The sequence below is a fragment of the Erpetoichthys calabaricus genome, chromosome 12 (assembly GCF_900747795.2).
Source record: "Erpetoichthys calabaricus chromosome 12, fErpCal1.3, whole genome shotgun sequence".
NCBI lineage: Eukaryota > Metazoa > Chordata > Cladistia > Polypteriformes > Polypteridae > Erpetoichthys > Erpetoichthys calabaricus.
The window spans coordinates 152,395,561-152,421,350 of record NC_041405.2 but is presented as its reverse complement, the minus strand read 5'-3'; the positions used below and the strand labels follow the sequence as shown (position 1 = coordinate 152,421,350).

Here is a 25,790-nt window from a genome sequence, read left to right as displayed (position 1 = left end):
ACATTTCAGCTGTTTCAGTTTTTGGATTATTCCTCACATATGTAAAACATGCAATTTTTAAACCTGCTTAATCCAATTTAGAGTCACAGAGGCCAGCCCCTAGCATATATAAATTGTGCTGATTCTATAGTCATATATATCAGAGGTGTCCACTAATCTCCAAGAATTTACCAGGGCAGGAGACATGGACCCAAAATAGTAAAGTTGTTATTTTGGAAAAACTATTGCTTGTTGCAGAATTTATTGTTGTGGTGTGATTACTACTGACTACTTATAGACTGTTGTAAACTGTGCTCATTGTCAGCAGTAGCCAAGGTGACTTATTGTAAATTATTTTTTTCCATTTGTTCACTTCCGTGCACAAACATGTGTAATACATTCACACGTATATAGTTCACACTACATGAATACATAACTTGAGCTATAATTCAAGATACAATGTGAAGTAGTAAGCTAACATGAAGAATGTATGTGGTATCTGATTGATTTAGAAGTGACAGAAATACTTACTTGAATACCTAGTAAAACTGTTGTGTAAAGGAATAGATTATTCTAGATGTAACTCCTGGTGTTTCCTGGGTTTTACATTAACATGCTATGATAAATTTTATTTTACACTCTTCTAAGCAAGGCAGTTTGACCAGAGATTTCTGGCTGCCAAACATAGACTCTCAGGGACCTGCAGTCTTTTGAAATTTAAGAGAAATCCATGTTATAAATACAGATTTTCCTTTATCTTGTCCCATTAAGGTCATGGTAATTTCTTCTGCCTCCAAGCCACTCAGACTGTCATTCACTTGGATCCAGTCAATGAGGCTCCCAATAACCTGTATTCTAAGCTGGGCTTTTCCAGAATTATCATTCAATTTTCAGTAAAATACATAGACATTTTTGAGTTAATGCCAGTATAAACATAACATACATATAAACAGATGACTGTTAGCTTTGTTTATGTAAATATTGCTCAATTTCCAGGTTTTGCCCAGATGTTATTTTAAAAGTCTTCTGTAATCTTAAAATGTGAAATGATTGTTTTTATGCTAAATACAATCATGACAGGTCAGGTTGGGGAGCATGCACTGGTACAGCATGTTGCCGCAACCACCACACAACAAAACAGCTTGGGATCCTGGGTGGCAACCCCCCAGGCAGACACATGTTTAAATACAATAATCACAATTTCTTATAAAATTTGACACAGCTGTAAGGTTACAGCCACTGGTTAGAAGGCTACACCATCAAATATGACAGCGAAACATTGCTGAGCAGATCACAATGGTGGTGTAATGGTGAAAAATTAGGTTTGCAAACCCAAATTTCAATAAATAGTTCCTGGGACATTATGATCTCATCAGGGAGATCTTGTGGCAGTGACAAAAGTAATGAGGGGAATGCTTAATTAAAGGAAAAATATCCATTTAAATGGCAGGAATCGAACCCAGATACCATTCTTGAAAGGTAAACATGCTGATAATTACACTACCATCCTAACCTGTGTGGCACTAGTTCTATGATGCTAGATCAAACTGTAATATTTAAGGCCACTCATTCCAACTCCACACCACTCCAGGCAAGGCCCCGAAATTATATGTCAAAAACCTGACTCATGGTGAGAAGTATATGTGTGCCAAATTATACTCCTGTGGCGTCAAAGGCAGTGCTCTGCAAAAAGGATGATAGTGAGCATTGTTATCCTTTTCACTCACCTTATCCAGATGAGTCGCAGTGGAAACATACTTAGCTATACTCTCCCTTGTAACTTCTTCCAACCCACTCCTGGGAATTATCATCCTTTCTGAGAACAACCAGGGGTTATAATCCCTGCAGGGATCCCTGGGTATTCTTCCAGTGGGCTGTTTCTTCTGTGAGAGGCAATACACAAGCATTCTAAATACTTGCTCCAGTCTCCCCGACTGGTCTCTATCAATAGAGAAGCAGAAGTTCTACTCCAGCATTAATAAGCTACACACCTCACCATGGAAAGTACACCCACCAGGCCTGCTCAGGAACCTTCAACAACTTTAACTCATTATTTCAGTCACTACCCAGAGCTAGTGATCAGGGGTGAGGATCAAGGTTTAGATTGACTGATTAATCAACTGCTTTGTCTGCAGGCCTAGGTATACCAACAATCTGGTACAGTATTAGTTAGTTATCATGATCACATCTCTTGTCACTTATAAACAAGACCCTAGTGTACCTAAACTCCTCTACTTGGAGCAGCTGTGCACCACTTACCTACTGTAAAAAGGAAATCTCTTTTTGTAGAGAATACCATGACATCCAGTTGGGAGGTCAGAGGTGGAGTGGTAGCTCTGAGGCTAGGGATCTGCACTGGCAATCGGAAGGTTGCTGGTTCGAATCCCGTAAATGCCAATAGGGACTCTGCTCTGTTGGGCCCTTGAGCAAGGCCCTTAACCTGCAATTGCTGAACGCTTTGAGTAGTGAGAAAATCGCTATATAAATGCAAAAAATTATTATTATTATCCACCCATATCAGACTTGAGTGCAAACTTGTTCCCACTTTCAACTTAGCATTGGCCTCACAATATCCAGAGTTTTCAGCTTCTTTGGAAGGTCACATCCACCCCATTTCCTTACCACTTTGGAAACTCCTACTGCATCCCCTGAGAAGGATGTATCAATTAGGTTTAGGAGTTTTCAAAGTATTTTTTCTACCTTCTGGCAATATCCCTAGTTGAGGTAAATGTTCACATATATCTCCTGAGAATAGCCAGATCAACATCTTGCCTACACTTCCCTTGTCACCAGTACCTCTTAGAGGCCATATAAAAGTTATTCCCCATGGTCTCACCAACAACATGGGCTTTCACTTCGGGCACTGCTGAAGCTTCTGCTTTTTTGGCCTGCCAGCTCCTCTCAGTTAAGTTTAAAACACCTTGCTGCTAACACTGTATGGAAAGACTCTTTCTTCAACATAGTGGCTTCTGTAATTGCTGGAGTCCAGCAATAGATCCTAGGATTGTCACCATAATAGGCACCAACAACATTTTGGCCACACTACAGAGGTCTTAAACACTGTTCTTTCATTCTCTGCATCCTTGACCTCCCCCATATTTTACAGTAGAAGAAGCTGATCGCCTAGAGGTGAGATTTAAATTCATTGTGAACAGATTCATTTGCTAGTTGTCTCTACCTCCTTAGGATCTCCAGGTCTATCTAGTTGAGTGATCAATCCATCAAAGTCAGCACACCATCAGATGATGATCACCTGACAGCACAGGATCTCCCTTTACTCAAGTGACCAGAACATATAGCCTGAGATGAGTTGACCTGGCTACAAAGTCAAATTATGCTTATGAGCATCTTTGCCTTAGAAGACAGTGTTCATTATGGACAATCCATAACTAGCACATAAATCAAATTAACAGTTCATCACTTGGACTCAGATTAAGCTTGCTATTTCAAGCAGTCAAATTCCACTAGCTGTTTTTGTCATTTCCCATGTTATAACTGAAGTGTTCCAGTAGACACCTTTCCAAAACGTACTGGGCTCAAGGCAGTAAACAACCCAGAAACAGGTGCCAGTCCATTTCTTGACAAACTCACACATGCCTAAAATAGGGGGGCATTTCAAAATTGACAGTTAACCTAACAAATGTCTTTGGAATATGGAAAGATTGCCAACATAGAGCATGTGGAGAGCATAAAAACTCAAAGCTTGGACTTTGAATCAGTGAGACAGAAGTGTTAAAAGTATCAGTTCAGTATTTTTCAAGTCAAAGTTAATTCCTTACAATCAAGGTATATATTAATTTATCACATTATTTTTTTTTAATGTAAAATTTTCTTTTATAAAATTGAAATCATATGTATCCTACCCTCACCAGTTAAATCATATGTAGCCTGCTCTTACATTTCATAATGTAGGTGAAGGGTACAGAATTTTCCCAATGTGAAAGCAAATGCATCAAAACCTACCAAATATGTCTGTCCTTTTAAACCAAAAGTGTTATCAAGTATTAGCAGGTCTTGAGATTGCACCCATATTACAAAATAAGGTATCCATGTTGTTTTATGAAGTAAAAAAAGCAAAGAGCAAATAATTGTTGTGAGACTCAGCCATTTTAAAAGGAGAACGGCTGGCTGTGTGCTTCACTTTGCTGTTCATCTTCATCTGTGGAAGTGTTTCAGCACCAGATGTATAGTTTCCTCTGGTGTATACTTTTCACCTTGAAAAGTTGTCTCCAAGCGTTGTTATTGACATTGCTTGATGTTGAAATTCAGATGTGAATTGCAGTCTCTGATCTGTAGACATCAAGACAATTATTACTGAAAAGTCTTACACTTTACGGAAGCTTATTTTGTTATATTGAGATATATTGTCTACTGCTGCCTGGTATCATCTTGCAAACCTGTACTTAGTGGTTCTGCCAACCACCAACTACCGGTAGGACCTTGCAAGTTGACATATAAAATCCTTATCACTTTAACTTCATTTTTTGGGAGTAATTCTGAAAATAGGACACCTTGTTCCTATAAATTCAATTACATCAGTAGTAGAGCAAGTCACCCTCAGTTTTAAAATATCTAGTGTCAGTGTTGTAGCAGGTGTAGATGATAAGGTTAATCTGGCTACAGCTTTCCCAGTTGGTGTAGGAATGTACTGGTGGCTGACAATACAGCTGCATGCTTTGCCTTACTGACTTATGCAGAGTTTCCTCCCAGTGGTGATCCCTTCATTTAAAGAAAGCGATCAATTTTTGTTCCATGCATACAATACCACTGTCATTACGCAGATTGCTGCATCTGCGCTATAGATTCATCAATATAATTATGCCACTTTTCCTCTCAGGAGGTAATACTGTCTGCCACAGCGGTTAACCAGTCCTGCAATAAAAATGCTAAATACACGTCAAGATTGGCGACTGGTGTTGGCTCATTGCCATCGTTCCTCTTCCGCATCCTTAGGTTTATCTGGATGCAACACCTCCAACAGATTCATCCCCTTCACCACTTCCAGCCTCTCCTTGACCGTACCATTAAGCCCTTTAGCAACGTAATCCTCCTGTAGATCGCACAAACTGCTTGCCCTTGCACCAAGCTCTCACTAGACATTCTACCAGTAACCATGTAAAGGAAACATCTGGGTCAAGAAATAATAATTAACGACAGTCTTGATCCTCAGAAAATGCACCAAAATTGGTAACAAATCCTTATATCAATGAGGTTCACTATTTAATAATGAAGACCCATTCAGAAAGGGTAAATTATTAACCCACTTCCAAAGGCTTGCCTGCCTGTAATTATCACAAGTCCCCAATAACTTGCATTTATAACTACGTTTTTTCAATAATAAAAAAGTGAAACTCAAGGCTGATGTAATACCAAAGCCTTAGCAGCATCAGGTACAATACCAAAACTAACCCTGGACCAAGCACTAGTCCATTGCAGGACACGTCCACCCACACAAAAATTTGTAGTCAGTTATACAGACCCAGATTTCAGTCAACCTCTCAGTCCAACTTATCGGGCAGTTAAGTGTAGAAGACAACCTCCCAAAACATTTGTTTCGTTTCAAGTTTATGATAATGTCTTAGCAGTACAAATAAATTCTTACTTACATGTCTCCCACTACATACAAGACCCCTTGGGGAGGTGGGAATGTGGTATGCAGGGATTTCTGCAAGAATCTCTACTGCAGGAAACCTCACTGAAAGCTTGTGATCAATATTAGGTAATACTATAAAGATGATTAAAAATTATTCAGTTAATTTAGAATGGTTAAAAATCGCAACTCTGTACAGTAATCCCTCTTCTATCGCGGGGGTTGCGTTCCAGAGCCACCCGCGAAATAAGAAAATCCGCGAAGTAGAAACCATATGTTTATATGGTTATTTTTATATTGTCATGCTTGGGTCACAGATTTGCGCAGAAACACAGGAGGTTGTAGAGAGACAGGAACGTTATTCAAACACTGCAAACAAACATTTGTCTCTTTTTCAAAAGTTTAAACTGTGCTCCATGACAAGACAGAGATGACAGTTCTGTCTCACAATTAAAAGAATGCAAACATATCTTCCTCTTCAAAGGAGTGCGCATCAGGAGCACAGGCTGTCAGAAACAGAGAGGAAAGCAAACAAATCAATAGGGCTGTTTGGCTTTTAAGTATGCGAAGCACCGCCGGCACAAAGCTGTTGAAGTCGGCAGCTCACACCCCCTCCGTCAGGAGCAGAGAGAGAGAGAGAGACAGAGAAAAACAAAACAGTGAAAAATCAATAGGTGCCCTTTGAGCTTTTAAGTATGTGAAGCACCGTGCAGCATGTCGCTTCACGAAGCAGCTGCACACAGAAGGTAGCAACGTGAAGATAATCTTTCAGCATTTTTAGACGAGCGTCCATATCGTCTAGGTGTTCGAACAGCCCCCCTGCTCACACCTCCTACGTCAGGATCAGAGAAAGTCAGCAATCTGCCAATAGCGTCCCTTGTATGAAATCAACTGGGCAAACCAACTGAGGAAGCATGTACCAGAAATTAAAAGACCCATTGTCCTCAGAAATCCGCGAACCAGCAAAAAATCCGCGATATATATTTAAATATGCTTACATATAAAATCCGCGATAGAGTGAAGCCGCGAAAGGCGAAGCGCGATACAGCGAGGGATCACTGTATTGGAATTAGAGTCTAAAAGCAGAATTGTCTTTTCGAATTATAGACTTGAAACAGTAAAAGTTATTAAATACTTTTACCAGCTCAGACACACTGATCTCAACTCTTCTTGCTCTCTCAACCATATTATCGATAAGAATCAGGATTTTTCTCATTTCCTCAGTATTTTTCTTATAATGAATGCACACGCCACACCAGAGAAAGTGCATAATACTGAATAATGTTTTATTGTAAACCTATTGACAACATGTGGGTGACCAATATTTCAATGCAATCTACTGTCTGACAGCAGAGGTTATATAGTTACACAGAATATAATAGGTTAAAAGTAGCTGTAGCCCTTATGACCCCCACAGTCCCAGGTCTCTGCCCCACAGACCTGTGACAGTAATAAAACACTAACAACAGACAAGGAATACAGCATAATACATTGATACAACACATAGAGTATATACTGTAGAAGAAGCAATCAGGCATTTGTCAGTATGAATGGCCGTTGAGTAACCTGTGACCTGTGGCTAAAAACTGTAGTCTTGGTTTGTCTCAGTCTGCTTTCATGATGTGGAAAGTTAGTACAAACGCAAAAGAGACTTTTAACAAGAATTGATCACTCACTGCAGTACAGTTTCCAATCTATATATATAATTCACTAAGTCCATGGCAAGCAAGACGCACGCAAGACAGAGCCACGCCTGCCAACTCACAGAGCCCCGCCCACCAACAATTCACTAAGCAGCCGACCATGGCACGCATGACAGAGCCCCGCCTGCCAACTCTAACACTCCTCCCTCATTTATTACCTTCACATTGCTTTCCTTTTATTTCTGATCCCGTTCAACAACTATATAGCGACATCGACTTCTCAACTGTGACTCCGGAACAACTCAGTATGCGACCTATATTAAGCATCACCAACGAAGACTCGGTACACCGTAATGAACAAGTACTGAAACTTATCCCTACCGACGAAGTAACTTTCACCAACTTTGCCTCCATCGTCACAGACGATCCCGCAGATCAAGTTTCATTCCCTGAAGGATTTCTTAAGTCTTACTCCCACTGGCATGCCTCCACATAAACTCAAAATTAAAATAGATTCAGTCGTCATGCTTCTCAGAAACCGTCCATGGCAAGCAAAACGCACGAAAGACAGCGCCACGCCCGCCAATTCACAGAGCCCCGCCCACCAACAATAATTCACTAAGCAGCCGTACGCGGCGATGATTTCCCTGTGCATTCCCTGTGCAGCGAGTGAGCGACCGAGAGAGAGAGAGCGACACACACAGGCGCGTGAGAGAGACACACACACACAGGTGCGCGAGAGAGACACACACACACACAGGCGCGTGAGAGAGACACACACACACAGGCGCGCGCGAGAGAAACACACACACACACAGGCGCGCGAGAGAGAGAGACACACAAACACACAGGCACGCGAGAGAGACACACACACAGGCACGCGAGAGAGACACACACACAGGCGGGCAAGAGAGAGACACACACACACGAGAGAGAGGGGGCTGGACGCATAAGGCAGAGAAGGCAGTTAAAGAATGCACCAGGCTTGATTTTGTTTTCACTTCTGTTTACAGCGATCGGTTCGTAGCGTGCATTGTTGCAATGTTACTTTTCTTGGTGGTTTATTACATTTCGGATGTTTCAAATGTTCATTTTTTTCCTTGTGCTTAAAACTCATTAAAAAAGTGTTTCTCAACTGTGACTCCAGAACAACTCAGTACGCAAGCTATATTAAGCGTCACCAACGAAGACTCGCTGCACGTTAATGAACAGGTACTGAAACTTATCCCTACCGACGAAGTAACTTTCACCAGCGTTGCCTCCATCGTCACAGACGATCCTGCAGATCAAGTTTCATTCCCCGAAGAATTTCTTAACAGTCTTACTCCCACTGGCATGCCTCCGCATAAACTCAGAATTAAAATAGGTTCAGTCGTCATGCTTCTCAGAAACCTCATGCCAGCAAGAAGTCTCTGTGATGGCACCAGACAGACTGTTACCAGCATTCACCACAATGTACTGGAGTGTAAAACTATCGCAGCTCCTACCTCACAAACTGTCCTTATTCCCTGGATATCCCTGACCCCATCAGATTCAAATATTTGCCTTTTACTGTTACACGCAGACAATTTCCTGTTAGATTGGCCTTTGCAATGACAATTAATAAGGCACAGGGACAAACTTTCAAAACGATATGCCTGTATCTGCCAAACCCAGTTTTCAATCACGGGTTGTATGTTGCCCTCTTCAGAGTTCCATCATTTCATTCACTCACAGTCGATCCTCAGACCCACCCCATTTGGACAACTGTGTTGTTCAGGAAGTGTTCACCCATCAATAAATAATTATGCGGCTTATGCTATGCCGCGGGTTGGCTAGTTCAATATGTTTCTAAAATATTGTCGAGATGAGATTTGAAGATTTACCATGAACTAGTGCTCCTGACCCCTGCAGCTGGGCCCGACTTCAGTTCTTAAGTCACCTGTCTAATTATGTGCACCCTGCTTGTTTCTCAGACCCCAGGGGTCTTCTCTGATTTAGGTGATCTTTTGTTACAGTCCTACTACTGTTATTAGGCCAGTACCAGCCAGGATTGGGAGTGTAGATCTGTATTTGAGTAAGAGTATTTCTCAGAGAACTGAACAGGAAAAGGCTGTGCTTAAAAAAGTCCATTTCCACACCTTTGATTGGCTCATGTTATACTTCGGGACGTTCTTATTCCAACAAGCCAGAAGCCTACCCTAGAATGGGTGATACTTCATCATCTGTACAGGAGGATGTTAGAATTTAAGAACATAAACATAACAAAAACAGATAATTTTGCCAAACCAGCTTGTAGATACCAAAACAAAGTTTAAACACATGCAGAGTGCAATTTTCAACCATACTGTTAAGAAACATGTTTTCCAGTTTCTGTAGAAAAGTAGATATAAGAATAATGATTTAATAAAATACTACTACTCTTATGATACTAATGATAATTATAAGAGACAGTGCTGCTAGTACTAATAGTAATACATCCATTTTAGAGGATATGGCAACACATAACTGTTTGTAAATAATTTTCATTGTGCTGTAAGTTGTGACAATAGATACAGGTAGATGGATATTTTAGTTTTGCTGGTTGGACTACATAGTCAGACAAAAGACACAATGGCTTATAGAGAAAAATACATTCTAGGCCAGACACTGCAAGATAGATATTTAGGTTTGGCAGACACTATACACTGTAATAGGCAAATATGAAAGACCCAATGGTTGATAGGCAGACATAATAGACACTATTAGATATGCAGATATAAAAGATATATATCTATTAAAATAAAAAAAATATTGGGTCGAGACGTGATCATCTCGGAGAGACACTTTGAAGTCCCGCGAGACTACTTGTTTGCATGGTCTATGTATTCACCTACACTTACTCTGCCTCTAATTTAGTCCTTACAAGTTAATTCTTAAAAGGCATCATTTCTGAATTCCATTCACCTCTACTTTCTTTTTGCACATCAAGCCCTACTTATAAACAACTTCTTGGAGACACTTTAACGTCCTGCGAGACAAGGAAGTGAGACAAAAGTACAGCTGCTGTACACTCTTTTAAATGATCAACGCGCAGCACAACATGCAGATCACGCACCATGGCACAAGCAGCAGCTGGCTGTGGGGGGTGGGTGAGCGAAGCGAGCAGGGGGCTTTGCCCACTAGTTATATATATAAAGCTGACAGGTGGATGGCCTTTCTTGAGTAACTTTAATCTGTAATCATTGCCTATTCTTATGCTACTGACTAAACATAAGCATTATATGTTTAAGCACACAAACAGTGACAGACTAATTAATTTCCTGCCAATTCACAGTCCCTCTGGAGTTTGCATGGTCTATGTTTTCACCTACACTTACTCTGCCCCTAATTTAGTCCTTACCAGTTAATTCCTAAAAGCCATCATTTTTGAGTTCTATTCACCTCTGCTTTCTTTTTTCCAAGGTCCTAACCATCTCGCATTAAAAAAAAATATTAATGTGGTGTCTGCACAAAATACTTTGGGCACACAGCTCCCTTCTGTTAAGGACAAACAGTAGATTCAGATTAAATTCACACAACTCACTGCTTGTGCTGCTTCAGTTCATAGCGGGTAAGCTGAATGATCTTTGTAAACATAAAATTTAAGAAAGCAAGAAAGAAAAGAAAAAAGTCATTTAACTTATCCAAAAAATTAAGAGGAAAGGAGCTTCTGAAGCATGACTATATATAATAAGCCAAAATGCACACAGTTAATCAACATTTACTCTGCATTAAACTAAGAACAACCTCACAACTGCATTTTCTGCAGATTACAACATTTCATTATTTCACTGACACTCTAAATCAGGGGTGGGCAATGTCGGTCCTGGAGAGCCACAGTGGCTGCAGGTTTTTCTTCCAACCCACCTTCTTAATGAGAAGTCAATTATTGCTCCCAACCTTAATTGTTTATTAAACATCTTAAATATCTGCATTCATTGTTTTAATGGCTCATTATTAGCAATAAGATGTAAATGGGGCGGCATGGTGGCGCAGTGGTAGTACTACTGCCTCGCAGTTAGGAGACCTAACTGTTCAGCACAGTTTATTATATTGTAGATTTAATTGTAAATGGATATATTTGACACTTTTGCTCATCGATTCACACTCAATAATCCATAACAAAGTGAAGACGTGTTTTCAGAAAGGTCTGCAAATGTATGAAAATCAAAACCGGAAATCTCTTATTCATAGAAGTATTTATTCTGTGGCACTCTCAGGTACATCCTGTTTGCTTTACATCTCATTGAGATGTGTTTAGAACTTCTTATGAGTTCCCCTGTGGCAAACTGAATTGAATGGAAGTTGTTTAGAAAGGCACACACCCCTTATATAAAGTCCCAGGACAAATAACAAGCTGTAAAGTCAAAGTAACTCTCTGTAGACCTCAACAATCAAATTCTGGTGATACATAGATCAGGGCAAGGGCATATAACCATTCTTAAAGTTTTGAGTGTTCCTAGGAATACAGTGGCCTCAAAAATTGTGAAATTGAAGAAGTCTGGAACCACCAGGACTCTTCCTATAGTTGGCCACCGAGTAGCAGAGCAAGAAGGGCCATGGTTAGGGAGGTGACCACAAACCTAATAGTCACTCTAAGAGAGCTTCAGAGGTCCTATGCAGAGATGGGATCACCCAACTCAAGTATGATCATTTCAGAAGTGACCCTTGAGTAAAAGGCATATGACAGCCGTTTAGAGTTTGCCAAACAACATTTAAAGGACTCCGAGGGTATGAGGAAAAAGATTCTCCCATCTGATGAGACAAAAATTGAATCAATGGTCAGAACTCCAAGCACTGTGTCTGGTAAAGAACAGGCAGTGTTCATCACCTGTCTTACCCACCCCGTGTTGAAGCATGGTGGTGGCAATATCATGCTCGGTGCTCAGGGGTGCTTCTCAGTAACAGGGACAGGGGGACTTGTCAGAATTGAGGAAAGGATGAATGCAGCCAAATACAGAGTGGTCCTTAAAGAAAACCTTTTCCAGAGTGCACACCACTTCAGACTGGGGCAACCGTTCACCTTTCTGCATGACAATGACCCAAAGCATACAAGACAACACTTGGGACACGTCTCTGACTGTTCTTTAGTGGCCTAGCCACAGTTCACACTTAAACCCTATAGGACACATGTGGAGAGACTAGAAGATGGCAGTTTACAGACACTTCCCATGCAACCTAACAGAGCTTGAGAGGATCTGCCAGGAAGAATGGAATAAACTGTCGAAATCCAGGTATGTAAAGCTTGTAGAAACTTACCCAAGAAGACTCGAAGCTGGAATTGCTGTCAAATAAACTTCTACAGAGTACTGAATTAAGGGTCTGAATACTTATATGAATGACAGATTTCACTTTTTGATTTTCAATGAATTTGCAAACCTTCCAAGAAAATGTTTTCTCACTATAGGTTGTCCTCACAGGTGGCGCAGTGGAAGTGCTGCTGCTTTGCAGTAAGGAGACTATGGAAGATTGTGGGTTCGCTTCCTGGTTCCTCCCTGTGTGGATAGCGCTTTGAGCACTGAGAAAAGCGCTATATAAATGTAATGTATTATTATTATTATGGGCAACATGGCAAAATTATGCATTTAAAATTATACCAACAACTCAATAAAATGTACAAAAAGTGAAGAGATCTGAATATTTTATGAATGTAACAGACACTACATTACAAAGTCAAGCTCTTTAATTCTACAGAACCACTTTTAGATGACACAATAGAATATACGCACAGTTTATATGCATTGTTTATAATTCTAGTCAACAGCCACTCATACTGACATCATGGGCCTATTTCTTTTATCTGTTGTCTGGTGTTGTATTTAATGTGTGGTATTGTTATTTATTTTCTTGGCAGCACCGTGTCAGAACACAGCTCTCCACTTTGTAAAGTTTCTCATCATTGATAATCAGCCTTGCAATGGTATGGTGCTATTGGCAAATTTAAGGATGGACATGGAGTTGTATCTGGCTGCACAATGAGGAGTTTCCATGTTGTCCCCTATATTTAAAGCACTCTTTTCCTTCAAAATACCAGTCAGGACAAGTTAACTGGTGACTCTAAACTAGACTGGTGTGAGTGAGTGTGTGTCCTCAAAGATGGACTAGCACCCTGATCATTATTGGTTCACTCCTGCTGTGTTTTTGGGATAGTCTTTGACCCTTCACAACTTTACATTGGATTAAGCAGGTTTCACAAGTGGGAAATAGCATTAGGAAAGGCATAATTACTGTATTTGTATAATTAATCAAAATACAGCAAAGAATTATACTAAAGCCATACAGCACACCATATTCTTCCCAATGTTATTCAAATGTACATAAATGGACAGACATCAGTCCAAGTAGGACTCAAAACTATGAGCTAACTACTGTACTCCTTTCATCTTTCATTCCAATGCTCACCTCAGATGTTTGACTTTTTCTGGTTCTTCCTCAGAATCTTCGTACATTTTCATCTCGAGCTAATTCATGATAATTGGGAACAACAATAAAAAAGATTATCTGGAGCATTTACAGTGTGAACATGTTAAGGGACAAGATTGAAAAATTAAAGTGGGTAACTGAATAATTTGCAGTTCAGTTTTTCTTATTGACATTGCCCTTCTTACACTCAGTCTTTGAGGATACGTACTACACTGGGACTAGAAACATCTTGGCGTTATTCAGGGTCACAATTAAATTTCTCATGCTTTTTCTATACTTGTTCACCCTTTACTTCAGCTATTGTGCGGATAACCAGTGACAAATATTTGTAAGACGTTAAGCTTGCTCTGCTGTTTTTCTTTTTTTTTTGTCTTGTGTTTTTCTTTTTTTTTCTTTTTTTTTTTTTTTTAAAAAGGTTAAAAACACGGCTGCAAATGTACTCAGGGAAACATGGCTCATCTATAAACACACAAAACTGGTGAAGAAGATTGACCACGCCAGGGTGCGCAAACACCAGCGCAAGTTCCTGCAAGCAATTCACCAGTAAGTGGACCAGGCCGTGAAAAGCAGACAAGTCAGGGAGGCCTAGAGGGCTGGCTGCACTCAGCCAGAATGCCATCTCCCTTCAGCAGCAAGCTGATGGCAATGCCCTGAGATACTGTGCTTAAGTCATGGGTGTGTCACAGTGTTACTTTTGTGTTACCTTTCCAGCTTTAAAGAGGTGACACTACCAGGGACTGCACTGATTATTATGCAGCGAGATATTTTAGTGTAAACTTGTCCTAGAAAGAAGCAATGAGAGAGTTTTTAGATTATTATGGGAATTTGTTTTTACTACAGCTGCTGTAATCTAGTTTTGACACCCTTGTGGCAAAAAAATCTTGTGTATGATAAGTCATACAAATGGCAAGGCAACTTGAATGTTACCTATCAGCCTTTTGTTTTTCTTCTTCAGTGAAATGCTAGTCAGTCATATGGTTTTGGGGAATGTGGGGTGGGGGAGGGTTGGAAACTTGTCATGATCTTCTTTTCTGGGCCTTCATTTAGTCAGCATGTGTTTTTTTTTTTTTAATTGATTTATTGAATTTTGATATTTTTTAGTATTACATTTGGTCCCTTTACTATGACTTCGGTTTTTTTTCCAGACACAGATATTTTGCACTCGTTTTCCATGTTGTTCACTGTTTCTGTGCCCCTTGCTAGTCATAAGACACACAAGTTATGTGACATGTTATGACATCATGGTTCACATGTCTTGACATCCTTGCTTTGAATCAAATACACAATCTTTTAATCTCTTGAGTATTTTTTAATTAAAGTTTTATATAGGTTTTTAGGCTAATTATTGGCACAGAGTACAGAGAAAGCCTTTCTTGTATGTACTAATTAGCACATCGCCACACCACACCAAAGGACCATGACTAGTAAGCATAACAACCTTAACTCAAAACTTCTAACTTCCTTACCTAAACAAATCTCGGAAATACATTAAATATGGTGAGAGAGAGTGTCTTCTAAAAACTGTGGTAAACATTCAAGTTCAATTAGGTGTCTAAGAAAGGTTATTACAATAAGTACTTAGAATTTTTGAGTACTGTTTTCATTTTAGGAACTTTTTTTTTTCAGAATACGACCCCTTCTTTCACCCAGGTTCATCAATTTGTAAATTACATGGATAGGAAAAAACAATTCTGTTTACTAAAACACCATTAAACTTTTCATAGGTAAGCATTCTGTGGTGCAACAAGCAAGTATAAGGGCATTTCTGTACTAGTGTTAAAATAGGGCCATTACTTAAAAGCAAAGTATTAGCAGTTATTCCTTGTGGACCAGTCGGTGATTGTGGAATGATTAAGATATATAGTATATTAAAGTGTACACACTAGGCGTTTATATACTGAGGTGATGGCATTTTATGTTTTATAAACCTCAGAGCTTAATGTAATTTTAGGACTAGGATTTAAAAACATTCAGCTGTCATCGATTGGTCCACAGTAGATATAACTGCAAGGTTCTGTTTTTACACTTGCAAAATATTTAACTTGCTGTACTTGACCTATTGCACCATAAAAAAATTATCTCTAGAATACGAACAGTTTAAAAATGTACTTAGTAATCAGAAATCTTTAAAATATCCTCCATATTGTTAATAAGATTGCTCAATCGACTTTGGACCAGGGCAAGGTTTGGAAGGGAGTGACAAGAAAAGTCCTTGAATAGACAGAGGTCATAACCAAAAAAAGTTACAAAACCTGAAAATGTTGTCCAAAAAATCAAGGTCATCAGTGCTCATTCCCTGGTTTAATATCTTTTCCATGAAAACTGATTGAAAAATACTCAAAAGGAAAAAAGAAGTTGTGTCTTTAATTCAGTATCATATGTCTTGTTGCTGGCAAAAGGCATAGTGACCGTAAACAGGATGGCTACCGTTGTGAAAAATGAGCACACAACAGCAGAATCCAAAAAACAAAATTGGGTCATGGTTAATATAATGCTAAAATATATCAAAATACAAAATTACAATTAAAAATGAGCCAACCCCCACATTGTGAGCACTTGAGGGTTCAGAACGTCAGATCATGGCAGTATATAGGTAATGGAATAGGCCTTATATATGAATGTGGGTCAATTCATATTAGAAGTTGTGCTATGAATATTATTTATTTTACTATTCTTTGTTATCCAAGAAGACTTACTGAAGTAAACTATAATGCATACAATTTGAGTGACTGCATTGTTGTAACATAGTAGTGAACAAACCACAATTAGCAACTATGTTAGTTTGAAAAACTAGAATTAAAAGCAATAGCAAACTTACTTGGAGATTATGTCAGTATATCTGCACGTGTACAGATAGGTAGCAGAATGGGAGAATGTCTTAAGATGTACCAGGATGCACTATAAAGAAAGGTGTCTTCAAGAGCTGCCTAATTTCAATAGATTAGGAACAGATTTATATGACTGTCAGGCTCAGTGCATATTTACTGCAGTACTCCTTTAGAAGGTTTTCCTTTATAAATGGTGATATTAATTGAAATGCAAATTATCCCTCAATTCATATGTCTCAGCGGCCACATTATTAGGTCCACTTTTCTTGTAGCAGATATGATCCTCTTTGACCCTCAGAACTGCCTGAATTCTTCTAGACATGGGTTTAACATGGAACTGGAAATATTCTTCAAAGATTTTGAACCATGTTGACTCAATAGCATCACATAGTTCCTGCAGATTCCTTGACCATGAACCTCCTGTTCCACCTTATCCCAACACTGCTGTATTGGATCAAGATCTGCAGACCATGTGAATTTGTATTTATGGAACCTACGTGAGATGATGCCTATTTTGTGAGATGGCAGTTTGCTTACAGATGGTCAGCAACAATGCTTAAGTATGCCATGCCATTAAAATGACATTCAGCTTGTATTTTGAGATCCACACCATTACACTACCAGAACCACCCTATACCGTTGACACAAGGTAAGCAGGATCCATGAATTCATGCTTTTTATGCCTTGCTCTATCTAACCTTACTGTATGCATGTTGCAGAAGAAATTGACATTAGTCAGACCAAGAAACCTCTTTTTCCAGTAATAATTGTTCAAATTTTCACTTATCCATTTCACGATTATAATTGAGAACAGATACAAATGAGTTCATCTGTCGCTTCACTGACAGGAATGAAACCCAGCGTGGGCTTCTGCTGGTGTAGCCTATCCGCGTCCAATGCATCATGCATTCTGAGATAGAGATGGCTTTCTGCACACACTGTTATAAAGGGCTGTCAATTGAGGATTTGTATTCCTTCTGTTAACATCAATGATTCTGGCTATTTTACTCCAATATCTCTCATTAATTTTAAGAATTTTACAGCTTATTTTTAAAACTCTATAATCTTGAGAAACTTTAATATGTTAAAAATTATAGGAAGGCTACTACAACCACTATGTCTGAACTATGTATGCCACAGTCAAAATGGTTTAAAACACAAGAATGAGTCCTTCTAATGTTTGGTGGATCAACAGATAAACCTCTTGATCTTACCTGCATGAATGTTATAGACTGAGTTACAGCCACAGGATCACTTGCTTGCAGAAGCAGGCTGGGTACATAAATGAGCAGGTGGACCTAATAAAGTAGCCACTGAGTGTATTTTCAATTATTGTAATAAACCACGCAGATGTGAAAGTATACCTTTTTTCTGTATACCCAAACACACATATACAGTATGTATATTTTATTAGTAGAAGGTGTACTTATGGCAGATCCAGGTCCTGGAGGGCTACAAATTTTCGTTCCAGCAACTTTCTTAATTACCAATACTTAATTAACCAATTACAAGTGCTAGAGGATCATTATTATTTTGCTTTAATTTTATTTAACTTGCTTTCTAAGATTCATAAATTGTTAATTGATTCATTTTCCTTAGCCAGCAGCCAAATAACAAAATGAGATGCAAAGCGAGACAATAAAGGGCAAGCTTGCTCAGCTAAATCTGGGTTCTCAAACTCATTTTCTGGAAGAACACAATTTTCTGTCCATATAGTTTCTTAATTAGAAACTTAATTTTGCCACACCAGGTATTTCCTAAACTAATATATATATAAATATATATATACATATATTTTTGTTTCTGGACATACCATCCAAGTATGTTATTAACCCAAGCAGATTAACATCTCTCAGACATTCACTTTTCTCTTTTCACAGGTTTTATTGAAACAGATACTGTATGATGGATTTCAGGTGTGTGTGGGATCAAGATAACTGATCATCTGTTGGTTTAGTTTGCTTCTCATTGTTCTTTGCCTGCTTGTTGATGAAAAAAGAAAAAATGATGAGATCTGAATCTTAAAAAGTAGATCAATTAAAATTAAGTAATTGGCCACAAAAGGAAAGAAAAACACTGCTGATTTCCTGTTGCCCTCCAGAATATGAGCTTACACTCCCCGTGACATCTCTTTATGCCTTAAATTATGCTAAATGTGTGAAACCAGGATACATTGCATAAAAAATAATGAACGCATGGGGGAAAAAAAAACGAAGTGAGAGTAGAAAGCACAAACTATAACACGAAACTAGACATCTGCTGCTCTCAGGGCCTACCTTAACATGTCCAGAACCCTGACAAATGGCATAGTTTGCACACTTGCTTCACTTTAAAGTTCTACCAAGTACTCCCTTTGTAACTTGCCATTTCTCTCTCACAACCCTGGCCTGTTTTTGCACAAAAGTCAGTATTGCCTCTAGCCCAAGATGGCTTTTAACCAGCTGCTGAGATTTATTTTTGACAAAGGTGGCTTTTTTCTTTTGATATAGCGACATTGAGATATAACTGATCCCACTAGTTGTTGGTGTTCTTTCATACATCTAGTTTCTCAATACCCCATTCCCCAAAAGAGTGACACTGACTCACTCCTCCAAGTCATAAACTGTGTTCTACCTTCTAACAGGAAGTCCCAGGCTTCTATCAGTCATTCACTAAGAATGGAGAGCCTGACCCCAGCTTTCCCAGCTTAGGAGTTCTCGCTGGCCATCTGTGTCTGTGTCTTACAAGGGGATCAGGTACACCTGGCAGCAGCAGGCCCAGATTTTTTTTCCCAGCTATTATTCTTGCTCCTCTGCATTGGTGTCTTTGCATATTCCTCCTCCATATGAACATACTTAGCAATGTATTTTGCCACCAGTTGGCCCACCTACCCACAATGATTCATATTGCATTTCTCCTTTTGCTAGTGTCCATCTCTCTGGCAGTCTCACTCGTCCTCTGCCGCCTTAGAAATGTCCTTGCTTCTGGTAACAAAAAAAAAATTATCAAAAGGTACTGTATATTTATCCAAATAAAAAATTAGTGTGTAATGGCATTAAAGCTCTCTAGAAAATACAGAAAATGGAAATCCTGCCATTTTGCTAATTTTGTCAGTAGGTGGCTGCCCCCTGTCTGCCTGTTTCTTTGTTTCACTTCAAAGAATAAACAATAGGCAAATGAATAAATGTTTTAGCTAATTTCCTACACGTTCTGCGAAACACTCCAGCCTCTTTACTGTACCCCTCTGTCACCTCTTCATTCAATAGGGGTCTTGTATAATACAGCCTATAAAATTCAATTAGTTTTACATTTAGGAAGCTCTTTAAGTTATGGTGGCTACAAGTGCATTTGCACTATAGAAGTTATAAAGCACTCAGTGCATCGCAGCTTGTCATCCACTTGTCTTTCCTTAGGTTTCAGTGTCCTCCCCTGTTGCAGGAGAGATCCCTTTGTTGACAGTTTCAGCCTAAAGCAACACTAATGGCTTTCTGCCACTCCATGTGGTATGTAGGCCTTATGTTTTAGAATATCTAATTCCTGAAGAAACCTACATTCATAAAGGAGTTACTGTACACAGGTGGTACTTGTTTACCACAATTTTTAAGTGTAGGGCACTGCATTTACAACATGGGGCCCATCCCATTTCTGATCATGTTCTTGTGCCTTATATGATTACGGTTCCTGTAAGAGCAGCAGAATAGTCCCATTCATGACAATATACTGTATACACACTAAATATCCATATATAACTGTATGTGTGGGTTGTGCTTTAGAAAGAAAAAGTACAATTGGCAGTGTACTTCTCTTCCAAAAGCCTTCTTTGTAAAGCAGTAATAGGCAGAAGGTAATAAGAAGTAGGTGAAAACATGAATAAAGGTACAATTCAGCTGTCTTGGGGCAGAGACAGTGTTGCTGTTTGTTCAGAATGTGCAAAAATGAAGCTACTGCTCCTTGAGCAGAAATGCATTGATCAAAATAAGATATCTGTCACCAATTAGAAATCGCTCAGAGTTCACCCTTGTTTTCATTTCATACTCTAACACAGGCAACATTGACATAAAACTCAGAACCTCTGAATCAGTAAAGAACAACTTGTCAGAAAGGGAATTTCACTTCTTCAAAAAAGAACAAGTTACTGCTTATTGACTTAGAAACACTAGATTTGTAGCCAGCCTCTCCTTGTAAGGATGTGAAACAGAGAGGGACCAGGCACTCTGTGATTCCTCAATGGTATTATTTGACGAAAACTCATAGCAAACTAGTGGCGATTCTGAGTAACAATTTTGTTAACTAGGATAAGTGAGTTAGCTGCCTCCAAAAAAAAGCTAAGATCTTGTTCCCACAGCCTTCTCTTGTAGGCATACAGACATGTGCATGTATAAGCCACAGTTGTGAAGCAAATTACATTTTCTTTCTCTACCTTTCTTAAGGAAAAGTATAATGAACTTTACAATTTAGCCAAGGGTGACATGGGGAATAACTCAGAATTAGTGGTTTGACATAGTGAACATTTCAAAAATTATTAGTATAGATTGCATCACTTTCATTAGGCTATTTGTCATATTTGGCCAGGACTTTGCCTGTGGCTGCCCTTCTTTGGGTTTTTTTGGTGGTGACCATGCATGTTAGTTAATTGTTCTATAATTAAACAAAATAAGGCTCATCTGAGACATCATTGTATGGATTCTCAAGATAAATACATTTTTAAATCCTGAGCCGAATCCTATTGCCTATATTTTGGAAAGTGGTGCTCAGGGCCATGATCAGAAAAGGCCAAAGAGGCAAAGCCATGGGAAGAGCACAGGCCAGAATGTGACCATTTCCCTAAGGAGATAAGATACTTCACTGCTTTTCATTTTGAATGTACCCTTGAGCAGCATAAATACATCACCCAGATTAAAACCATAGCAACCAAAACAGCTAACAGCATGGTAGCTTTTTGCAGATCACTACTTGCAATGTCAGAATTAGCCAGGAGGTAGAATTTTAGATTTTTTTTTTTTAATTTTGAAAGCAAGCATCTAATGTTCAGTTAAAAGTTTCATATAATAGGCTACTTTTGTGCCACTTTTATTGCTCTCCTGTTGGAATTTCAATGTAAATCTCAGAATGTTTTTTTTGTTTTTCCTATTTTTATAACCCCTTGAATCTCATCTCCCACCAAAGTCATAATGTTAAGATCCCCTCCCTTCCACAAACCCTGCTGACAGTGAGAGAGCTCTAACAGTTAAACTGTCTGTGTAAGTTGTGTTTTTAAACTTGTGCTGTGTTTTGTCTCTGTTTTGCTCAATCACTGCAGAGCTCAGAAGTAAGTTCTGTCTTCCATGTATTGTCTTGTTTTGAATATGGTTGATTGTGCATGAGGTTTGGAACTGTGAAACACGGGTGCTGATTTTTCTTGACTTAAAAAAAGCAACCAGAAATGAATAAATAAATGATGTGAAGTTTGGGCTGCAGAGTGTGCATTCAGCATCTTTCCGGCTTAAAATAGCCAGCCTTCCCAGATCCATGCGTCCATAAGCGTGCCCAGATTCATGTATCGATTAGTCCACTCAAGACTGTGCATCTGTATGTAGTATAGCCTAAGTCCCCCTCCATGGTTATACTTCATATTATCTGTACACTGTTCCATAGCCAAATAGTAAAAGGTTTGTCCATATCCATATCATTGTCATAGGTTTCTATCTAATAATAAGGATACATACACATGCTGATTATTCGTCCATATCCGTGTACCACCCTAAATTAATATTTTAGGCACTCTGTGACGAGGCAGTCGTTAGAAGGCACTATATAAAATAAGCAGGGAATTTATGGATTGAACAATAACTATCCCCCCTCAATATGTCAATTCTTTTGCCCAGATTCTCACTATACACTGCCATTAAAATCAATTTGTCATTCTTGTTTAACACTTTTTAAGTTTACAAATAAAATAAAAAATATTACAAAATTCAAAATGGACAGATACAAAACTACACATTAGGTTAAAATACATAGGAAAAAAAGCAATTTCAAATCATTAAAATAAATGGATCCTAGCAATGTATGTCCATTAATATTATTGCAGATCCAGTCACCTGTTGGCAACACTAGATCATTACCCCAAAATGAATATCATTGTACCAGATGCAAATGCTGATTATATAGTTATATCAGACATTAATTTAATTTTAACTTTTAAGCACTGTATGCTGCTAAACCCTATAAAGATCACTGCATATGATAAAGAATGATTTATGAATTATATAATAACTTCCTTCCCTTAACACTGCCAAAATAAATATGTTTAGTTGCCTATAGACCTCACTAACCCTGTAGGAATATTTATGATTATTATTAAATTATAATACAGATAGATATAATCATTATATGACAATATCAAAGACTGATTTACTTTTATTTGTTAAGCACCCTCTGCTAATGTCACTTCTCTGTTTAGGTCCTCAATACACATGGTCAATAACATCTATTCAGATACTTTTAGGCCTGACTTGGTCAATAGCTGGTGTAATCCAAAGGTAAAATAAAAGGCCTATCCATGGATGACAAGACAGTCAAGGACCAAAAGAGGATATACCAAAGGGAAGCAAAAACAAACTGTCGAAAAAACTAGTGGGGGTCTAACTCAAAAGGGCATCATGTGCACACTAGTGTCTGATAACATTGTTACCAATAAACTCTGTTACCAACAACTGTATAGTAGCACCTATTCCATCCATCCTGGCAGTCAAAGGGTGCAAGGTAAGAACAACACCGTGACAGAGTTCTATTCCATTGCAGTGTGAACACACACACACACACACACACACACACTAGGGTCAGGAAACAAAGCACCTGGAGGAATGACACAGTGAGAACTTGCATACTCCACACAGGGCACACAAGGGGTGCAAACTCTGGTGTCCTTTCTGCAAGGCAGCTGTGCTACCACTGCAACTCTATGCCACCTCTCCTATTCCAAAACAACCTAAAATACCAATAATCTGATAAAAAAAGGTGCCTGATGACACATACTGGTATTACCACCCAGATACAGGCTTCCTCATACAACCATATAAGCAATTTCAGGTAAACAAACAGTGTACTAAAAGTATTTTGGTAAAATGTTTCATCTTGCAAATTGTAATAAAGCTGAATTTCCATAGCTACAAAAACAGAGCTTGAGGCAATCTTAAAACTCTCACTGGTAGTACTATCACCCGATCATCTTTTTAGTTGTTTCAAGTGACCTCTCTGCAGACACAGAACGGAGTGAGACTGGATGTTGGTGATACCCAGTCACAGTCTCACTTATGCTCAGTCTTAATGCTGCATCAAAGTGCTGCGGTTCAGTAAACTTGTCAAGGTGTCTTCTCACGTTATATTAAGCATCATGATTCCAAAAAATCATGAAAGAGTTAGAATGTCCAACAAAGATCAAAAAGCTATTACTCAGAATCTAAAACTCCGTAGTTAAAAAAGCCTAGGTAAACACTCCTATGAAATAAAATGGTACTTAAAGAAGAGTAAATGTCTTATTAGCATTTATTTTGATGACTAAAACCAATCAGTTTAATAACAGCAATTTCCATGTGTTTTGGGGTTATCTGAATGGAAATGGGGGTCATTTTAGGTGTCCAAGAAATGCCTAAAGTTTTTCATTTTAAGTAAATGGTAATTATTTATTCACGATATGAGATTTCGCAGCAAGAAAGGGTTTTCAGGAACAGATTGCAATGTAAGAAGCCTGTAATGTTTTTTAATGCTTCCCACCATTTTAATATACCATCAGGACTGTCCATTTTCTTCAGTTTTATTGTCTAAAACAATTAACTCCTCACCATTCCAGAATGTTTTTTGCTTAATATGGACGGACATCAGGTCCATCAAGTCTCCCCAAATCAATGCTCCAATAAGCCTGACCAGCATTATGTACTATGAATGCTACCAAGAAGTTTATATTAATAACCCTCCTTGATTTAGTATGCCAAAACACTCATCAATATTCCCGTCTGAAATATCGTTTTAGTAAACCTTCCCACATCCGTCCACTAAGCCCAAGAATATTCTCATACTATTATAAACTGAAAATAGAATGAAATTCATTGGTCATTAAATGGCTGAAAGACACATGGCAAAGAGGGACCAAACTTCACAGTAATTTGCCCAGATTAGTATGCCAATATGCCTGCCCAGATTCGTATACTAATATTCCAATTTGGACTGATATGCCATGCCATCTCAGCTTCACATGCCAAAAAACCTGCCCACTTCATTTTGTTAATAAGCCTTTCCAGAGTTGACTGCCAACATTCTGATTAGATTGTCACAATACTTCTGCCTGACTAGGTTATGAAATTTGTGGCCAAAAAGACCCTTCAGTTCTGTCGGCCACAACCTGCCCTAATCCCTGAGCAATAATATTTCTATTGACCAAAGAAGCCGTGATTCCTACACAATATATCATTATCCATCATCCAACCAGCTATATCCTAACTACAGGGTCACGGGGGTCTGTTGGAATCCCAACCAACACAGGGCGTAAGGCCGGAAACAAACCCTGGGCAAGGCGACAGCCCACCGCAAGGCACACACACACACACCAAGCACAAAACTAGGGACAATTTAGGGTCGCCAGTGCACCTAACCTGCATGTCTTTGGACTGTGGGAGGAAACCAGAGCACCCGGAGGAAACCCATGCAGACACGGGGAGAACATGCAAACTCCATGCAGGGAGGACCTGGGAAGCGTTCCCAGGTCTCCTAACTGCGAGGCAGCAGCGCTACCACTGCGCTAGTGCAGTAACTTCAACATGAACTCAGTGGCTCAACATGTTCAAATCTCTAAGATAAATAACTGAGTATTCAAGCCTGTTTCTTACCAGGGCTGAAAAACTCATTGGGCACTACAGATTTTCTTTTGCTATCCCACCACACAAAAGCAGTGGACATTTTATTCATCAATCTGTGATTGGGCTTAGCGTAAGATGCCATGGAGCTCTTGGTTGGGAAAGATGCAAACCAGCGTGTCCCTCCCAAACCTAAGTAGAGGTTTTGGGTGTTCATCTTCGCAGCCTTATAGAGGTGGGCTGGGATGGTGGGGAGGGGATGCAATTAGAAATGACAAGTTACAGCTTACATTGGCAGCTACTGGGCAACACTTTTAAAAGAAAAGCAAGTCTGCCTGAGAAATTATTTCTTCCTTGTGTCAACCATCAAAATGTATTTATTGTACAGGTTGCATAAACACATTTTTTTATGAGTACTCCATGAACCACATGGTCACTTTCGGGAGCCATGTATATACATCAATGGCAAATTTCATTAGTTGGGGTACTGTTTTCGGCTTCCAACAGTTTTAGCATT

The 25,790-nt window shown here is 39.0% G+C and overlaps 1 protein-coding gene across 2 annotated transcripts in view; it reads left to right on the top strand.

Moving 5' to 3' along the window:
- The window catches only part of kcnn1a (potassium intermediate/small conductance calcium-activated channel, subfamily N, member 1a), a 154,500-nt gene that overhangs the window by 113,035 nt on the left and 15,675 nt on the right, over nt 1-25,790 (top strand). Inside the window, exons 7-8 of one of the 2 annotated variants that reach the window (XM_051935005.1) lie at nt 14,051-14,178; nt 21,609-21,682. In XM_051935005.1, the coding sequence (XP_051790965.1) occupies nt 14,051-14,178; nt 21,609-21,666 (186 nt within the window). In that variant the 3' untranslated portion in view covers nt 21,667-21,682. The remainder of the gene's footprint in view (nt 1-14,050; nt 14,179-21,608; nt 21,683-25,790) is intronic. The other variant, XM_028816585.2, reaches the window with a different exon arrangement.